At 50.8% G+C, this 17851-nt stretch overlaps 7 protein-coding genes across 7 annotated transcripts; 3 read left to right on the top strand and 4 right to left on the bottom strand.

Annotated features, from left to right (window-relative positions):
• Nucleotides 1–432: 432 nt before the first annotated feature.
• On the top strand, nucleotides 433–1319 carry N7443_008078 (putative mitochondrial inner membrane protease subunit Imp2; the record flags this gene model as incomplete). Its single annotated transcript, XM_056888134.1, has 2 exons — nucleotides 433–908; nucleotides 965–1319. 2 exons carry the CDS (start codon nucleotides 433–435, stop codon nucleotides 1317–1319), a joined length of 831 nt encoding a protein of 276 aa, XP_056739825.1.
• A 191-nt stretch (nucleotides 1320–1510) lies between these two features.
• On the bottom strand, nucleotides 1511–4934 carry N7443_008077 (sporulation-specific 71 family protein; the record flags this gene model as incomplete). The annotated part of the gene is made up of 2 exons (XM_056888133.1): nucleotides 1511–4765; nucleotides 4827–4934. The coding sequence occupies 2 exons, from the start codon at nucleotides 4932–4934 to the stop codon at nucleotides 1511–1513; spliced, it is 3363 nt and encodes a 1120-aa protein (XP_056739824.1).
• A 353-nt stretch (nucleotides 4935–5287) lies between these two features.
• Nucleotides 5288–6123, top strand: N7443_008076 (GLTP domain-containing protein; the record flags this gene model as incomplete). Its single annotated transcript, XM_056888132.1, has 4 exons — nucleotides 5288–5429; nucleotides 5488–5546; nucleotides 5603–5721; nucleotides 5826–6123. 4 exons carry the CDS (start codon nucleotides 5288–5290, stop codon nucleotides 6121–6123), a joined length of 618 nt encoding a protein of 205 aa, XP_056739823.1.
• Nucleotides 6124–8220: 2097 nt separating this feature from the next.
• N7443_008075 (uncharacterized protein) lies at nucleotides 8221–9614 on the top strand (the record flags this gene model as incomplete). Its single annotated transcript, XM_056888131.1, has 5 exons — nucleotides 8221–8373; nucleotides 8427–8546; nucleotides 8615–9024; nucleotides 9082–9146; nucleotides 9226–9614. 5 exons carry the CDS (start codon nucleotides 8221–8223, stop codon nucleotides 9612–9614), a joined length of 1137 nt encoding a protein of 378 aa, XP_056739822.1.
• Nucleotides 9615–10538: 924 nt separating this feature from the next.
• On the bottom strand, nucleotides 10539–12834 carry N7443_008074 (uncharacterized protein; the record flags this gene model as incomplete). Its single annotated transcript, XM_056888130.1, has 6 exons — nucleotides 10539–11178; nucleotides 11227–11434; nucleotides 11485–11859; nucleotides 11909–12420; nucleotides 12482–12504; nucleotides 12568–12834. 6 exons carry the CDS (start codon nucleotides 12832–12834, stop codon nucleotides 10539–10541), a joined length of 2025 nt encoding a protein of 674 aa, XP_056739821.1.
• Nucleotides 12835–13713: 879 nt separating this feature from the next.
• N7443_008073 (uncharacterized protein) lies at nucleotides 13714–14070 on the bottom strand (the record flags this gene model as incomplete). Its single annotated transcript, XM_056888129.1, has 1 exon — nucleotides 13714–14070. One exon carries the CDS (start codon nucleotides 14068–14070, stop codon nucleotides 13714–13716), a length of 357 nt encoding a protein of 118 aa, XP_056739820.1.
• A 1014-nt stretch (nucleotides 14071–15084) lies between these two features.
• sly1 (syntaxin-binding protein) lies at nucleotides 15085–17370 on the bottom strand (the record flags this gene model as incomplete). Its single annotated transcript, XM_056888128.1, has 4 exons — nucleotides 15085–16553; nucleotides 16602–16984; nucleotides 17050–17275; nucleotides 17334–17370. The coding sequence occupies 4 exons, from the start codon at nucleotides 17368–17370 to the stop codon at nucleotides 15085–15087; spliced, it is 2115 nt and encodes a 704-aa protein (XP_056739819.1).
• Nucleotides 17371–17851: the final 481 nt, after the last annotated feature.

The raw sequence follows: 17851 nt of genomic DNA, 5'->3' as shown, positions 1-17851 counted from the left end.
GAACCTTGCACCTTGGACTCTCTATAAACGAGTAACGATTAATGATTACGGAGGTTTGACGGAGGACTAGTGTTCACCATTAGGCTATCGCTGCTCCATGATCTCCGAATACCAGCTTGTTCTAGCAATATCTCATAAAAAATATGAAGGAATCATGATTAAATCTTCTGGAAAATCGTATAGAGAAATATTCCTCTGACTAGAGCAGCGCTAGTTGTCCTGTCGTCGGTGCAAACATAATGCAAACAGCCAGCTCCGCTATCAATTATCGACTCCGAAGATCGCGCGAGCTTCAGATTCCCTTGAACTCGCAGCATCCTACTCTCATTGCTTCCCGAACCCTTTAAAAATGATCATTTGATCGGAATCCCACTCAATTCATCTCCAACCAACCCAAATTCCGCCTCATCTGCTCCGCTCAACACCGCCACCATGCCACCCCCAAACCAACCACCCTCAAAACCCATGCGCATCCTCGACCCATACGAGGCTAAAAGACTCTCCAAGAAACCTATCACAGCAACCGCCGCCCCAGGATTACACAAATACCCCTCATTAGCCGCCCGCGACACCGCAGGCCCAAGCCTCGTGCGCAAACGCTTCCTCCCAACTTTCATATCCAGCATACGCGAGCGCTATAGTGCCCTCCCAACACCAATCCGACGAACGTGTCGCGCGCTCCGAATATTCGGAACCCTTGTTCCAATTGGTCTATTCTTCTCAGAGCACGTGGCGCGACTGATGTGGGTGCGCGGACCGTCGATGACACCATACCTGAACGAAGACTACGAGCAGACACAGACAAAGAGCGATATGATACTGGTCAGCATGTGGCCGTTTGGTGCAACATGGCCATGGCAGAGACAAATAAAGAGACGTCTTGAGCGGGGAATGGTTGTGACGTTCCGGTATGAGACTTTTGGATTTCGTGCGATAGACAAAGAGACTAATGGTGCCTTTGCAGATCGCCGGCCAATTCTTCGCATGTCGCTATTAAGCGCGTTGTTGGACTCCCTGGGGACCGGATTATGACTCGTGAGCCGTGCATGAAAAGCAGTCAGATTGTTCCGTACAACCATGTTTGGTTGGAAGGCGATGCGGAGGACCCGAGGAGGACGCTTGATAGTAATACGTACGGACCGGTTAGTATCAGTTTGATCACGGGTCGAGTGGTTGGCGTGGTATCCCCGCGCTTCCGGTTGTTGAAATGGCAGGATTGGGAGTCCGGGAAGCTAGACGACGACGATAAGTACCGCCAGAGTGTGCGGGGCCGGGTTTTGAAGGAGGCTGTAAGAATGGAGGAGCCTGCATTTGAGTAAGAGAGCATCTACGCTGGGTTTGGAACCTGCGATGCGTGTGTAAATATGTGGATATCTTGTATTACTATTTAATGGCGAGCTCTCATGTATACAAGCTAGAGCAGGAAAGATGAAACCCCTAGACGATACAAAATTCATGTAGACCCGATGCTATGCGTGTTCGTGCAGGGAATGCGAGAGAATAAATGCCATCACAGAGAAACAATGCGGATGTCTTCCTGTTTCTCTTCTTGGAGTCGATCGATCTCCGACGAGATACTCAACACCCAGCGGTCTTTCTCGACACGACTGCGTGCCTTGAACACAATGGTACGGCCGTGCTTGCCCAGGGTCGAGACGTGGTGTAAAGAGCGTTTGGCTTCGCCCTTTGCCCCTTCCTCACGGGCGCGGAAGTAGCTCTTGCTGAGAGGTTGCCAAACAACAAAGGTGATAGCCGTATCCTCGTCACGGCTGGTGTAGGCACCGGAAGTGAGATATACGCGCGGCAGAGCGTGGAGACCTGGGTTATTGCTGTCGAATGTCTGGTTGGCGTACAGTAGATCAGCCTCAGTGGCAAGTCCGGAGTAGATGTAGCAGTCACGAAGGTCGATAGTAGCTTCGTGCTCTTGGTGAATGTGTGGGATCTGGGCACCATTCCCTTTGCGCAGCGTGCTACGGAAGATGAGAAGTTGTCCGGCAGTGAGGAGCACATTGCACCGGGTAAAAGTGGAGTGCCGACGAGGTTTGCGATACAGATGGCCAGACATCTTGATCGTACGACAACCCACTAACGAGCAAATGTTGTGAAGGTGAGGCGACGCCTCGGCCTTTTTCACCTCCCACTTCTTCGCGAATTGCCCCACGATCGACTCCATTTCCTCATCGATGTCCAGCAACTTGAGGTTCCGTTGTCGCACGGCTTGGAGTTCGTGAAAATCGTCCGCGATGCGTGTTTTCCAATATTTTACCAAAGCATCTAGGCGCTTGATCCATTCATCTCGAGAGGTAGTGTCGTACGACTGCAAGCGAATAACCAGGTCATTGTCCAACTTTATTTCGAATATTCTGTCGTCGTCGAATTGCTTCGTTGAACCATCGTCCCGTCTGGAGTATTCTGCTTCCGGTTGGAAGTCCACAGCGGGACCTTCTGAAATATTGGGGTCCGCAGGACTACTTCCGCGCTGAACGCGGCGCACTTCTTTCACTCGACAAAGATCAATATATCCATCTGCACGACTGATATTGTGCACATTTCTTTGCAGTTGGGCGTAAGCTTCCTCATCATGCCTTTGGACAAACTCGGGGTTTCCGCTTGACAACCACGCAATATCACCATCAAGAATTGGGTATGGGTTAATCTCCCAAGAATTCGGCATCTCATCTATGATCTGGCGATAGCTTGGCACGCTCTCATCCTCGCCTGTCGGAGCAAGTTTCGGCGGTGTTGGGGGGTAAGCTTTGGCTGGCCTGCAGAACAGCAAATAATGATCTTGCGTGAAGAAGTACAACCGCTTGAAGAACATCTTATTCTTCTTTTGGTGCACACCCTTCTGAGAGGTAAGCCGGATCAAGAACCCTTCGACCGGTGATGGCTCTTCTTCCTTCTTGCCTGCCTGCTTTATCGTGGTAGAATAATGCTGGCGAGGGCGCAGTTCAAGCTCATGCGACGACTCCATCGCCATCGACCCGTACATGTTCTCCTCATTGGTCCCAAATACCCACTCTAAACGATCATAACGTTTCCAGGCAAGACCCATTTTCTCCGTCTTGGACCAAGCGCGTAAAATCTCTGCCCATTCAGGACGACCCTCGAGCATTTCCATACAGCCGCGGATAATGGATTCAGCGGCAAACCTCCCACCCGCCGTAGACCGAGTCATAAGTGTAGTGTGGTGACTGTCGTCCTGTGTTGCTCCGAGGCGAGCCTCTAGTTGCTCAAACGGATTTTTAAATACCAAAGAGACTCCAAAATCGGGAACGTTGATAGGTAGTTTGGTCGGCCGCCGCCAGCCCAGCACTTGCCGGATAAATGTGTACCATTCGGAAGCATGGGCAGTTGATTTGGGACGGATGATGTAGATTTTGGTGCCGTGCCTGCGAGGATGCCAGACCACGAGGGTCTTATCAAGAGCAGAGTAGAGGTTGACATTAGTGTTCCTATGATTCAACCGGATCTCGTAGTAAGGGCGTGTTTTGTTATTTAGGCTCTGTGCGTCAGGAATCACGCGTGTGCGATACATTTGCAAGGCAAACGGTGCATGCTCCGCTGAACTCTTTCGACAGACAACCAAATACTCTCGCCACTTGTCCACGCTGCGGGATTCCATGCGGAAGCTGTCATTCTCGTTATAATCAGAAGGCAGATTTTCGTTGAGTGTCTCTTCAACGCAAACAAGCATTCTCTCGGCTTTGACGATCTCCCCATCCTGTATTTTTCGTCGACGAGGACGGTTCGCGGCGATGGTATCTCCTGTCTTGGCGATACGAGAGCGAAGCCTTTGCTGCTTATCTTTGACGTTGTCGTCCAAGTTATGTTTCGCGTTGTAATTCGCAAACTTCTTGGTCAATCGCCGAGGTACGTTCCTTCCAGGCTCAATACTTTCTCGGTGCGTTTCATCCTCATTCTGGGGCTCCTGGTGCTCCAGCGTGAAGCGAGTTATGCCAGAAATCTTATTGGATTTGTTCTTCAGCTTCTGCGCTTTGGCTTTCGATTTGAACAATGGCGTGATAGAGTCGGCGTCGCTTACTGCGGCAGAATTGGTAGATATCAACGGACTCTGGCCATTCCGACCTGCAATACTCACGGCCTGCGATCCTTGCGACTGGGGCCGCTGGCTAGGAATCTGCAATCCTGGAGCATGTACCGTAGATGATGTTTGATCAGTGTCTGCGGAACTAGACTCAAACTCTCTGGCGGTCACGAAAGAAGACGATGCAATCGTACTGTCGTACATCTGCTCTTGTGCTCTTGAGCTTGCCCTTGGCGTAGCATCAGAATCTTCATCTAAGGTGTCATCGACTAAAGGCTGTTCATCTTCGATCTGCTCCGCTACCTCCGTCTCGGTCCCGGCGGGCTCTGTGTCCTGTGTTTCTTCGGGATGAGTGAGAGTGCGAAGCTCGCCCGTAGGCTCTTCGCTTGACTCTGGCTCATCCTCTTCCTCGGCCTCTGTGTCATCTTGTCCGGTTCCAGGATCTTCATTGGTATGGGTGAAGGTAAGAGCGACCTCTTCCAATGTAGGCGGTGAGACAACAGCCTGACTTTGACCCTGACTTTGGTTCTCGCCAAGTTGACTGTAATGGGAGGAAACTGGATCTGCAGAGAACGACAAGGTCTGGGAGGTGTAATTCTTGAATCGCAGCCGGGATTTATACCAGGACTTGCGGTGTCCATGGATCCAGCCTTCAGGGATCGGTCCGATAAAGAAACGCCTGCTTGTCAGATGCAAATGATGAGCGGAAGCATGGCGCTACAGTATATTGATTAGTCTTGGGGCGAATACCAGCCTTGTGGGGGTGCAATTGACCTACCAGCTTCAGATCCGTATAGGACCCAGGCAATAAACCCTGATATCGCTCAGACTCCGCAGCGTGGGGAGCTTCCTGTGCCGAGCCGTTGGCCTGATCGGGAGCACTCATGGCACCAACGCGTTACCGACCGAGCGGTTGGTTGACTTGAATTCAGCGGGCTGCACATCAAGGGATAATACCAAGAGCGGGGAGATCTACCAGGTACGGGGGAAACTGCATAGCGCGATCGATCAAATCGCGGTGCAACCTGCTCCGATGACGTCGTCTATGCAAACATGGAACTTCCATCACGTGGATGGTGACTGTGTTTGCACTGTTTGTTGACAGTTTGCGAGCCCCGCGGCGAGCGATTGGCTTGCGTGGCATGCAGCGGTGAGAGGAGTACGGGACAGTTGTTGATACAACTGCCCGTTCTCTTTCTTTATTTCCCCCCCCCCCAATTAATTCAATTGATATTCATCATGGCTGCTATTCCCGCTGACAGTACCTGGTTCGACACCCTCAACAGGTCCTTCGCGGATGTCCCTATTGACGCCGCCAACGACGATGCTATCTCCACTGCCGAGTTCCTCGAGGCCGCTGAGGCCCTAGTGACTCTGTTTGGTGAGTAATGTTGTCTTGCTGCACGTGGATGGTGATACTGATGCAATATGTTCTGCAGATGTCATCGGCTCCGCAGCTTTCAGCCCCGTCAAGAGTGACCTGACAGGCAACATCAAGGTCCGAAGCTCCCTGTTCCCCTCCAAGACATGGACAGGTGCTGATATCTACAATAGAAAGTCAAGGACCGCATGCTGGCTGCTCCCGCTGAGTCCCAAACTCTGCAGGAACTTGTCCTGAACGAATTGAAGACTGGCAAGCACACTGCCACCGAGGGTCTGGTCTGGCTCGTCCGGTGAGTTCTCCTGCGTACTTTTGCACCCTTCGGACACCTCTTGCATCAGGTGAATTGGAAATCCACCTTGCGAATATGTCACTGACCTCATCTGATATCAACAGCGGTCTCGACTTTACTGCCCAGGCTCTCCGCCACAACCTCGAAAACCCCAAGGAAGAGCTGTCTGCTTCCTTCCGCCATGCCTACGGCGGCACCCTCAAGCCCCACCACAGCTTCTTGGTCAAGCCCATCTTCAGTGCTGCCATGTCCGCTACACCGTACCGCGCCGACTTCTACAAGAAGCTGGGTAGCGACCAGTCCAAGGTCAACACCTCTATGGAGAAGGAGGTCGCGGCTCTGGAGAAGGTTGTAGCCATCCTGAAGACTTTCCAGGCGCGCAAGGACGCCCAGTGGAAGTAAATGCACTTGATAGATTTTCTGGTTTGACTGTCAGAAACGTCTGCAGTGTGAATATGATATGTACATATTGGATTGGATCTGTGTCTCTGCGAGCACGTGATAATCATCGATATAGCGCGATATAGCGAATCCAACTTAGCCTTTGCTGCGAATGCTGTTCTCTGTCATTACAAATGGGGGATGTATTGCACGTATTAATGGTACAAGGAGTAAGGTCCCGCTACTTCAGGGCTACGCTCAGGCCGCTGGGACTTCGCTAAACTGGCTGCTCTGGATAAGATTATATGCTCTCTAATCGCGTTCATCGATTAGCCGCCGAGTCCATGGATCATGTAGGCGGCGTCCGGTAGTTCTCAATAGCCTATTTTGAACACGACGCCTCAGGGTTAGGGCATTACCACTGACCTGAAGGGGGTTAGAGGGGGCCACCTGGAACCTTGGAACAGCCACAGTAGCTTGATAGACAAATTACCACGGCACTTGGAAATTAAATTAGACCGGGGGTGTTTGCTGAAGATCAAGCGTTTAAATTACCAGATGTGCGTCGCGGCGATCCACCCAAACCTTCCCTCGATGTTCGGGATTCTATCTTTAGTTTTTGCCGAGATCAAATGTTTTACGGCGACTAACGATAGGGAGAAGTATAGAAATCAGTTAAGTAATATTGAATTGGATTGCACTTTGTGCACTAACAACCAGCCAAGACAATGCTATTGTAACCGTGCATGATTGACGGCCTAAAAGGCCTAGAACGAGGCCACAATGTCTTAGACCGTGCAAGAATCAGGGTCTCAGAACGACCGTCCATCCTAAACGGCTCCCTGGACGGTGGGGACGACAGAAATATCAAGTAATTTCCCGTCTGTCCTCCTTGACGCCGATCATGCCGCGTTATTGTGCCGCGGAGCCTTCTCCCTGCCGATCTGTGCGGGCGTGTTTTACTCAGCCGTGCTAAGCCAGTAGTGCTCGGGATGGAGCTCAACAGTGATTGCCGGCCACATATATCGGCGATCTCGATTCGATACATCGAGTCTTAAGGAGATCGCAAGTACCAAGAGTTCATCCCCCAATTCACGAGACTGACTTCCTAGTCTAGACCTTGGAACCCATGCTGCAACAGGGATCGTCCCTACCAAAGGACCCATGAACTCTAGCTGGGGCATTAAGCTCACCTGCCGGTTTTCTGACAGCCCCTGAGGACAAGACGGCGCGTTTCGGGCCGGGGCAAATTTCCCTAACAGCGTCTGTCTTCACGCTAAGGTAGCTACGGCCTCGTTTCCTCACTAGAGCCACCGGGATTAGACTAGCTCTGCTCGGCTGCGTTCGGGGCACATCGCCAAGAGCGCAGTCCCACATGGGCTGATATTAACCGATTCCTGTTGGCGGGCGAAGTCGACACGTTTTGGCAGCAAACTTATTCGAGTCATGTCGCCGTGCCTCGGTGGATGAAACTGACCCTGCATGAAGCTATGTTCAACCTGTCAGTAGGAATATTGGTAGAAACGTGTTTCATATGCTTTTTGCGAATGACAAGGCAAATTTGTCAGATTAGACTTTCTTCTCCACATGGCGTCCATGGATGGAACACGGACGTTGCTCGTCTGCGCAATTACACTTTGGAAAACTCTGGAGAAGTGACATCTACATTCGGACGGGATTTAGGCGGCCTCCGATCGATTCTATGGATCTCAAGGAGCAGGTAGATGCAACTTGGAGCAAGAAACAAGCGAGGAACATCGGATGACCCACCCCTCCACGGCTCGTAGCTCAATCTGTCTCCGTGGAACGCCTTAAACAATGGCGGATACTCCGATCCCATCTTGTTCCGTCCCACTAGCTCACTGTGAATATCACCCGCGAGCCTCAGCTAGGTTTCGTCTAAAGACGGAGAACGGCGGACCCGTGTTGCGGCTTGACCCCGTTGCCACTGGGACGTCCCTATGCTTGGCTTGTGACAATCATTTCTAGTCTCTTCTCCCTCCTTTTCTTCTCGTACTCGTTTGACATACACCCCCCCCCCTTGTCGCTGGTTTACGGGTCTGCAGGTTTCGGTGGGAATCATGAATTGGGACTGACCACGCTCTCTGATCTATCACTATGTTACCTCTCGAGGGTCGCAGCCAGACGATCTTCATCGTCACTACTATCTTCTTGGGCATCTCATTTATTGCGGTTTGCCTGCGATGCTTTGTCCGCCTCAGAATCGTCAAGGCCTTTGGCTGGGATGATGCGCTGATGGTCTTTGCAATGGTACTTTTGATATCTTGGCTGTATACTTGCGCGCCTGCTAACATGATCACTAGGTCTTGAACACTCTGTTCGCGCTTTGCGGTATCACTGGTGCGTTATATGGAATCGGCCAGAAAACAGAGGTACTTGGGCCTGAGCCGATAGGCCGAGGCACGATGGAAACTGCCATGTTTGTATGTTTTTGATATAATTCCAATTGACGGAATCACATGGGTCATTGATTGCATCTAACATTTACCAGTGGTGGTGGCTCGGTCAAACCACATACGTCTGGGTCGTCGCAATCGCAAAGATATCGATCGCCGTTGCGCTTCTCCGTCTCACTGTCGCTAAAACGCATACCGCTATCTTATGGGTCGTCATCGGCGTGACCACCGTTATTGGTCTCGTCTTCTTCTTCATGTTGACCCTGCAGTGCACGCCTGTTTCGTTCTTTTGGCAGCGAGTACGAGTATTAACTGAGAAGAACAGCGATATTACCGGCCATTGCATGAACCTCGATAGTATCATCAACATTGCCTACGTGTACAGTGTCACCGCCACATTGTGCGATATGACTCTTGGACTCTTGCCAGTGTTCCTCGTATGGAATCTGCAAATGAACGTACGGACCAAGGCCGCGCTGGCTGGGATTTTGGGCATGGGTTGCGTGTACGTTTCTATACTTCTCTGGTTTCATCGTTCGATGCTGATTTGTCTTCAATCTAGTGCCAGTGCAGCCGTCATTGTCCGTATTCCATTCTTGCATGACTACAAGGACCCTGATTTCTTATGTGAGTCCCATTTGTGGATGATTCTGAATCGCCTCGGGAGACAAGAGCCAAAACGAACCAATACTGACAATCTCAACAGATGCCACCGCCCAGATTTCCATCTGGTCTAATGTCGAGGCTAGCCTTGGCATTGCTGCCGGTAGTCTCGTCACTCTCCGACCACTCTTCCGCTGGTTTCGCGACTCCAGCTACGGTAGCAGCGCTCGCAAAAGCAAGCGGACTGGAGGCAGCCTACCGCTATCCAGTATAAACCCTGGACGGTCGGCGGACCCCTCTGGGCCGCAGTATTGGCGCCCGGATTTAGATCCGGAAGACACTCAGGCGGTTATTACCACCATTCATACCTCGAATCATGGAAGTCGCACGAGTAGCCAGGAAGATCTGAACCCCAAGCAACACAACGGGACCTTCTTTTCTGGTGTGAACGTGCAGAAGACCTTCTTTGTTTCTGAGGATGGGTCCCAGTGATGAAATGCGGGGTGTATTTTGTACCAATTAATTTGAAGTATAACTAGACGAAGTCAGGAATTGCATGTAACTAATCTAAACCGAAGATCACGCCACACTGGATCAGACCAGGTATATATAGTCCGCCTCGTACACCTCTTACTTCCCCACAAGCTCTGGAGTTAATAATTTACGCTCCAATATTATCAAATAAGCACGTGGATCGATGCGAGATTAAAAGTCGAATTTCAAAATAGACTGCATCGCCAAGCCACATGCGAGACCCGGAATACTTGCATGCATACTGTGGACTCCACCGATACTTGACTGTTTGTCCTACTGTGCTGCCAATTCTAAGCCTAGTGCTTCATAAATCCATAATTGGCTGTGCCTTCCACCAAGCCCTGCCGGGCTAGCTCAATCGGTAGAGCGTGAGACTCTTAATCTCAAGGTTGCGGGTTCGACCCCCGCGTTCGGCTATTCCTACAGAACAACCTGAGATATTTCTTTTTTGTCTCCTCTTACACTGGAGGGAGTAATCGAACTTGAATTTTTTTGGAATTTGGATTATTTCATGAAATTTGAAAACTATCGGATCGGTAGGAATCCTTTATAGGCTTCTCAATCGACATGCAAGGGACAGCTATAACCGGAAGATGAGTCTGAACCAGTTCAAAATTTGGAATCTCCTCTACGTACTGAACATGGGAAGAACCATGCGAATACGCACAATCCTATTCAACAATGTAGCTAATTCAATTGATTATAAATCCCGAACAACCGCCAACGCCCGATGCTATGCACATATCATCGAAGGAGCTCGAACACGCCCACAGAATAGCAAAGATGGGAGAAAACACAAGGAAAATGAAACATAGAAAGCTAAGTGACAACACGCCATGCTTCTGTGCAGAATGAATGAAACGACTGGCAGCTCAAACGAAACTAGGTACTGGCTTGCAAAGTGCCAGTGTAGACGCCCTCGAAATCTAGTCCGGAGAGCATCCCGTTTACCTTGTCGATTTCACGGCTTAGGTCCTCAACGTTCACGGCGAGACTGCTCACTTCGTCGAATTTGCGTCGTCGGTTGGCATCGGCGATCATTTCGGAGACGAAGAATTTCTGCTCTTCTAGCACGATTAGGCGCTCACGGAGGGATTTCTCTTCTGCTTCGAGGGCAGAGACGGCGCTGCTTGATTCGCTAGCTAGACTGCTGGTGCTGCCACTAGCGGCGACGCGGTTGTTATATTTGATAGATGCAAGAGCCGACTCTTGCGGTCGGGGAGCTGGTGACCCGTTGACTGGGATCGCTGGAGAGGATGTGCGACTGGGGATACGGTCCGCAGCAGGAGAAGCATGCTTGAGAACCTTGGGAAGGGACTTCAAGGGTAACATGTGAAGGTGAAGGAAATTGCTGGCTTGTTGGTATATAGCTTTCTGTAAGCGCTGTTGGGTTGGTGACTGAGTGGGTAGGTCGCGGATCCGTCGAGCTGCGACATCGTACTTGGCAAATGAGTCCATAAGTCGCTTTCGGACCTTGGACGCATCTGCTATTTGGATAGAAGTTGGTGGCCGTCTTGGGTCTCTGTTACTGTATTAGTAATTACACAAAGAAGCCGGCGGCTAAACATACTGTAATGAAGTGAGAAGTTTCTGAAACCGGGGAAGGTGCAGACGGATGCCTCTCTCGAATTGCACCAGGTTTTCGTACGCTCTGACTTCAGCAGGTTTCCGTGAGATATCCGCCTGGAAGTCTCGTCGGTCGAACAATGTAGTCTTGCAGTCTTTGCAAAGCCTGACATCGACATTGATCATATTTGCAGTGGCAGATTTCTCGGAGGCTTTCGAGATGTTAGATGTCAATTTATGGAAGGACGACCTGGAAACTTACGAGGCGCGATGCTCAACCCCACCTCACTGGAGCAGCCAGTATTCGGATCACCACAGACAACCCGCCCGCAAGTCCTGCAATGATGCCTCCGAAAAGAGTAGCCAGAAAAGTCCTGTTGACAAAACGGACACCGAGAAACACTCGCGTCGTCCTGCCAACTAACAATGGTTTGTTCTAGTGTCTTCCGCTGGTCACTCTGCCATGCTATAGAGAACAACTTAGTTGCACTAGGATGTATCTGATCAGGCGGTAAACTAGCCAGCAATTGCGTGAGTCGAGTTAATCGCTTCTCAAGTCGGGAAACTTCCAGGAAATCCTTGTCGACCGTTTGCTTGCGAATGGACTTGAAAGCCGAGGTTTGATCCCTTATCGTACCTGTTGTCCGTCAGCATGATTCGCAACCTGAGAGGTCGGACCTCCTTACCGTTATGATCATTATAGCCTTCCCTTGACTTGTAACAGGTCTCACACACTCGCGCCCAAATACCCCTCACGGGTTCGTGGTGCGCAGATCGTGATAATTTCATTTGGTACATAGTATGCTCCTCGCAGAAGAGCTTGCCACACTTTCGACAATTGACGCACCCATTGGTGGAATTAAGTCGTTTTCCGCAGGAGGGTTCCAGACACATGTCATAAAGAGAACTAGTTTGCCAGTGTGCCTTTGTAATGAGGTCTTCGGGATCGAGTAGTCTCGGGGCTGGAGTCAGTGCTGGGGCTGAAGCTTCAGGGACTACGGCATGAGCTGCGAATGGGCGACTTGAAGCCGAGGTCGTTTGATTCTCGTTCGATTCGAAGACGTCCAAGCCCTTGAGCTTCTGATTGAGTACGGCGAGAGGCTGAAATTTCCTCGCTTTTTCCATCTGGACCTTGAACCAGTCCTTGACCTCATCTTGTCTGTCGTCCTCTAGGTTTTGGTGGATGTCGTCGAGGTGCCTGTCGGGTTGTTAGTTGACGCCGTGGGGATGCATGGGATTGGGCGAGAATTGTAAGGTACCTGTTGAGCTGTAGTAGAGTTACCTGAAGCAAGTTAGCTTTATTTTCGCTGCATCGGCGAGCAGGCATAGGGGCAACAAAACATACCATCTCCTCATTGCAGATCGGACAGGTGAGCAGGGCTCCGGGGGCAGCCGGGGCTGCAGAAATGGAGGTATCACCATTCTCGAGAGAGATACGCGACGTGAGATCTTGGGTTGCCGATGAAAACTGAGACACAGAAGTCTGCGAGCTGAGGGAAACACTGCTGGCGGTCGGCGACAGCACCCTTGGCTTCGGCTGCGGGGACGGGGCAGATGAGAGCGCGCCCGGGGTGCCCAGAACACGACCTCCGCCCAGCGTCCTCCGGGACATGGTTACGGGGACATGAAAGCTAGGAATCGGTGGTTGCTCAACCCAACATTCAAGTTGGCCAGATTCAGGGCGACGCGTCAGTTAGGGCAGGATGGAGTCGAATGGGGGTGTTCGCCGTGACGATGCGGTGGAGCCTGTTTGGATGCCTGAGGCATTAATCCATAAAGTTGCAGCAAAACTATAAAATAGGTAGAAGTAAGGGAGTTTCTAGTCACGTATGACTGTATTAGGTCGAAAAGCTCGGCTCTGGACACATTTTGACCGTTCAAACTCAGCAAATTCGAAAGAAATGCCCACGACTTTGCTTGTCAGGTGATCGTATAGTGTTAAGCCTCTTTGGGAACTCTATCCCCTTTCGCTGTTGCTTCTAGACACGGACTGTTTCATTGTGGGAATTCTAATAATGACATCTGGAAGATACTCCTGATAAGCTCATTGCATTCAATGTTTATATTGATCTTTTTCTTTTTTGGTTATGTATATGTATTCTCCATCATGCCGTCTGTCTGCGTCTGTAGTCTCTTTACCTCGGTCGAGAGCGGCTGCAATAACCATCTTTCTACAAGAAAAACTCTCGGACTAGTTGGAGAAAGCCTTGAAGCTCTAATTTTCTTCTAAATCAACATTTGAACGATTGAAAGTGTTCTTGGTAACGATCGTGTTTAGCTCGCTTCAGGCCAAAAGAGTGATGATGCCTTGGTGATTTTTTTGAGACTTTTTCACCTTTTCACACTTTTTTTGCGTCGGTCCCATTGTCCCGTCTTTTCTATTTTAAGGAATTGTATGCTTTCTTGGTTGTTGAAAGTCGTAAAATCGTTAAACACAAATTTGGACCAATGCCCGATACTTGCTCCTAATAAATGCCGGTAACGTACTCTTTTACCGCTCAATATCGCGATGGTAGCTGGTACCCGTATTGGGGTTGTCGTATTCCCGATGGACGTGTGTGGTTCCGTCATCGCGGCGGTCAACATCTCGGTGTCGATAGACGCCATTATCATCAAGTCGCTCCCGATGGTGTCGTCGTGAGGAGTCGGTCTGGTAGTCGAGGTGCTGGTCGTAGGCGCCGCTACCTGGGTCGTAGGTTGTTACACCATATCCGGTGTCGTAGCCCGCAGTACCATATGCCGTGCTTATAGTATCATAGGTGGTTCCGACACTATCATATGTGGTACCAGCAGAAGCATCGTAGTCGTAGTTATTGTAGGTATCGTCGTCCACGTAACGGCTACTCATCTTGAAGGCGTGATCAGCTTCCGATGAAGCTAAGAATTATGAACAATCTTGATCTGAAGGATCTGTTGGAGATATGTAACCGATATGTAAAAGATGTTAGGAGACAAACACGGCAGATCGAGTCTTATATTACTTTCCCGTGGCGTTATTATCACGAGTATGACTTCGTCTGACATCACTCCTCAAGCTATAGAATTGCGACCTGCGAGGCAAAATGGATGACTGGAATGACGAACAAGAAGGTGACCTTGAAACACGGGTGATTCCATCATTGATCGATTTTCTGGGGAACGTGTTCCAGACCGTCTTCTCGGGAGGCGGATGGTGTTAAGCTGAAGGTTGGGGATCCACATAACCAAGTGCATACTCCCGCCATGAACCAATCCGCTCATATGCATCTGTGATTGGGACAGAGAGGGTATAGGTTCTTCCAGATACCTGAGTGTCACATATGTTGAAACAGAATTGAAACGTTCATAAAGAAAGCAAGTCTCAATCGCTTTGTTTTCTTCGGTAGCTTCTAAGTTACATTGCAATCAAGTTTATAGGAAATGAGGCTCATGCTCACTTACAAAACAGAAACAGTAGATACAACACATGGAGGACGCAGGAGGACTTACCTGAAAGCTGTCGAAAAAAGTGCTCATGTGGCAAGAGAGAGAAATTGAGTGCAGCTTGATCTTGCCACTCTCTTCAAAAGCCAACCAATTGCTTCAGAAAGGTCATGCATATGAGACCAGATGCCACAGAAGATGTTCGACAATGATGGCGTACTTGGCCTGAGCGTCCATTCCAGGGCTCAACCAGGTGCCACCTAAAAGACATTTGGAGAATAACCACATGCTCGGGAACCCAGCCGGAAATCCTTACTGCTCACTGAGGTTAAATATGCGATACGAGCCTGGAAGAAAATGTTCGAAGACATGCATAAAGTGCTTGAATTATAAGTATGTTTTACAGCCATAAGATTTAGCTCGCCCAATCTTGTCCATCTTGCAAACTGGGTATTCACATTCAACTCTCCCGACCCAACGGAGCCAAAGAGTCCGACAGGAATTCACTAGCGTTCATCAAGTCCGTACTTCCGTAGACGACACGGCGGCGGCCACCAGCCGGTACGCGGTTGGCCGATGGGTTGCCATCGGGTCCAGTCTGGCCGCTTGTCCGGTGCACCCAATCTTGCAAGTTACCATATTCATCCATGCTGCCACCACCGACCGTGAAGACGATTGCTTCATTGAAGGCCTGGCGGCGCTGGCCGAAGCTGGCGCCGGTGCCGGGGCCTACACCGCCCATGGTACCGGGCATCTGCTGGTTTCGTGACGCAGAGGCGGGAGGCATGGCGCCGCGGGCATTGGCACTGCGGGGGTCGAAGTAGAGGTAGTTCTCTGTCTTCGCGATAGCGGAACTGGAGGCAGCGGAAGGATCCATGATAGATTCGGTGATCTTGGTCACGGTCAGATCCTTGTTCGCAGGCAGGAAGTTCTTGACACCGGAAATGAGCGAGTCAAAATTGGCACCGAGAGCACCGGAGGTAATTCTGTCTGTTAGACGGTTGGAGAGCGAGGAGAAACCGCGGAAGATGTCGTTAGATTGCTGTTCGGGAGCTGCTGTAGTCATCATGGTCATGCGGGTGATCTCGCGGACCTGGCGCACATAAGAAAGAGGAGTGACGTCCGTGACGCCGGCATTGGTCAGAGCCTCTTCAAACTGAGTCATATCAGTGCGGCTAAGCTCAGTCTCTGTGCTAAGGAACCAGATGATGAAAATGCGCAGCTTGTCCTGCGGGTTGCTACCCTTGGCAGGATCATTGATCAGCTCCAGTAGCTGTGCCTTGGACTGCTTGACAATGTTCTCCTCCAGCTCGAAGAAGTTGTCCAACTGACGGTCTTTGATTCCCTTGAGTAGGGCAGTGGCGATGTTCATGTGCATATCGAGAACGGATTTACGCTCCCGCAGCTCCGGGAGCAGGGTGATGGCAGCCTTCAAGTGCTGCGCGGAGGCGCTGGTATCATTTTGGAGATCTTCGATCGAGGAAGCGCCTGTCTTCTTTGTAATATCGTTTGCGTCCTCCTTGTACCGTGTCAACTCAGTATCGATATCCTCGGCGACCTGAGGGAACGGCGCTCCAGCATTTCGCTGCCAGAAGTAGTCGCTGCTGTTCAAATCGTATGACTTCTTGGTGACCTTGCCTGAGTCCTGCTCGTCCGTGTCCAAAGTAATACGATTCAAGCGCATTTGAAGTACGTCCTGTACGAGGGACTGGTATGTCCAGGAGTGTGAGAGCATGGGGACCAGATCGACATTCCGGTCCATAATGATCAAAACCGGTCGAGCCGAGGGAACCCCGGGTAAGGCTTTCTGGTTGCCCGAGAACAAGTTGTCCTTGGAGTTGAGAATATGGTCACGCAGTTTCCGGTCCAGCTTGGTTGCGATCAACTCCGCGGCTCCACCCTTCGGGCATCGAATAATAGGAATGGTACCTGTGCTATCATTAGATCTTGAAAAATTGCACAGAGGAATTAGCTTACCCATTGTGACGCTTACGCTAAATAGACCGCTCACTACCTTATCCACGATTGCGTCCAGATCCTCATCGCTCGTTTTCGGGCTGTTGATCTTGTAGTATGCATCGTTTCCGAGGCCTAGGCTGAAAAGATCCGGCTCGGCCACAATAAAGTTGAGATATTGATCAAACACTTGAGCAATGTTCTCCGATGCGCCAGACGTGGCTATTTGAGAAGCAAAGTCCTCGAGAAGGGGGCGGGGAACGGAGGAGAGGAAGTTCACGTAGGCCGGGGAATATAGACCCTGAGAGAGATCGCGCGTGATCGCTTGGATGTTGGCAGGATTCGGCTCCACCAGATAGACAACGGGGACGTCGGGGATGGGGTATCTTTGCGAATTAAGGCTCCTAGATACCGGGATACTGTCAGCGGCCTCCTCGACACACATGAAGACCAGTGCTTCGGATCATACAGATGGATAGTGATTCCCCATGCGCGGAGGTCATTGACTCGCAGGACACTGCTGATGACATCGCGGCCCATGCCATCGAAGACCAGGACCTTCCAGATGGGGTCGCCATCTTCATTCAAGATGGGGGTGGAGTGAGAGACCAGACCACCCTGGGCGGACGAATCGTGCGAAGCATCATCGGCCGGACGAGGGTCATGGTTTAAATTGAGAAGCTTTTGAATGGAAGCTATCGTAAAACGGTCAGTCCGGGGCAATTGCCGCGGGGGAGCATGGCATTCACGTACCGACCTGGCGGTCTCGGAGGGACATCGGATGCGCCATGACAGAGCAGACACCTCGGGCTTATTCGAGGATACACTCTTGATTGCAGCAGCTTCAACACATGAGCCTGCCCACAAAGAAGTACAGGGAGACGAGGATGCTCGGTGTTGACACCCTCTCTCGCTCCACCGTGGCTGGCACTCCGGCTGACGTAAAGTCTGCAAACGGTTCAAACGCCGACGATCACATGCAGTCAGGGCAGCAGTCCTGTTACCACCGTACTGTCATTTATCCCTCCTTGCCCATACTCAAACATCAGTACTGAGACGTCACATTTGTCACAACTGATACAGGCAACCGCCCGGCGCCTACATCTTTTCCTCCTTCCACCTCAACTCTCTCCATCTTCCATCCAACATCACCTCCCCCTTTCCCCCCATTCCCCCCATCCCCTCGTTTCTTCGTAAAGCGAATGGCTATTATGCTAGAGTGGCTCTTTGTATAGGAGCTGTTTCTCTTCTCTTTCTCAGGAGGCTTAAAG

The sequence above is a fragment of the Penicillium atrosanguineum genome (genome assembly GCF_028827265.1).
Source record: "Penicillium atrosanguineum strain IBT 20685 chromosome Unknown utg000006l_segment0_segment0, whole genome shotgun sequence".
Lineage (NCBI taxonomy): Eukaryota > Fungi > Ascomycota > Eurotiomycetes > Eurotiales > Aspergillaceae > Penicillium > Penicillium atrosanguineum.
Note: the sequence above shows the minus strand (reverse complement) of the source record. Positions and strands in the feature narration are given on the sequence as shown.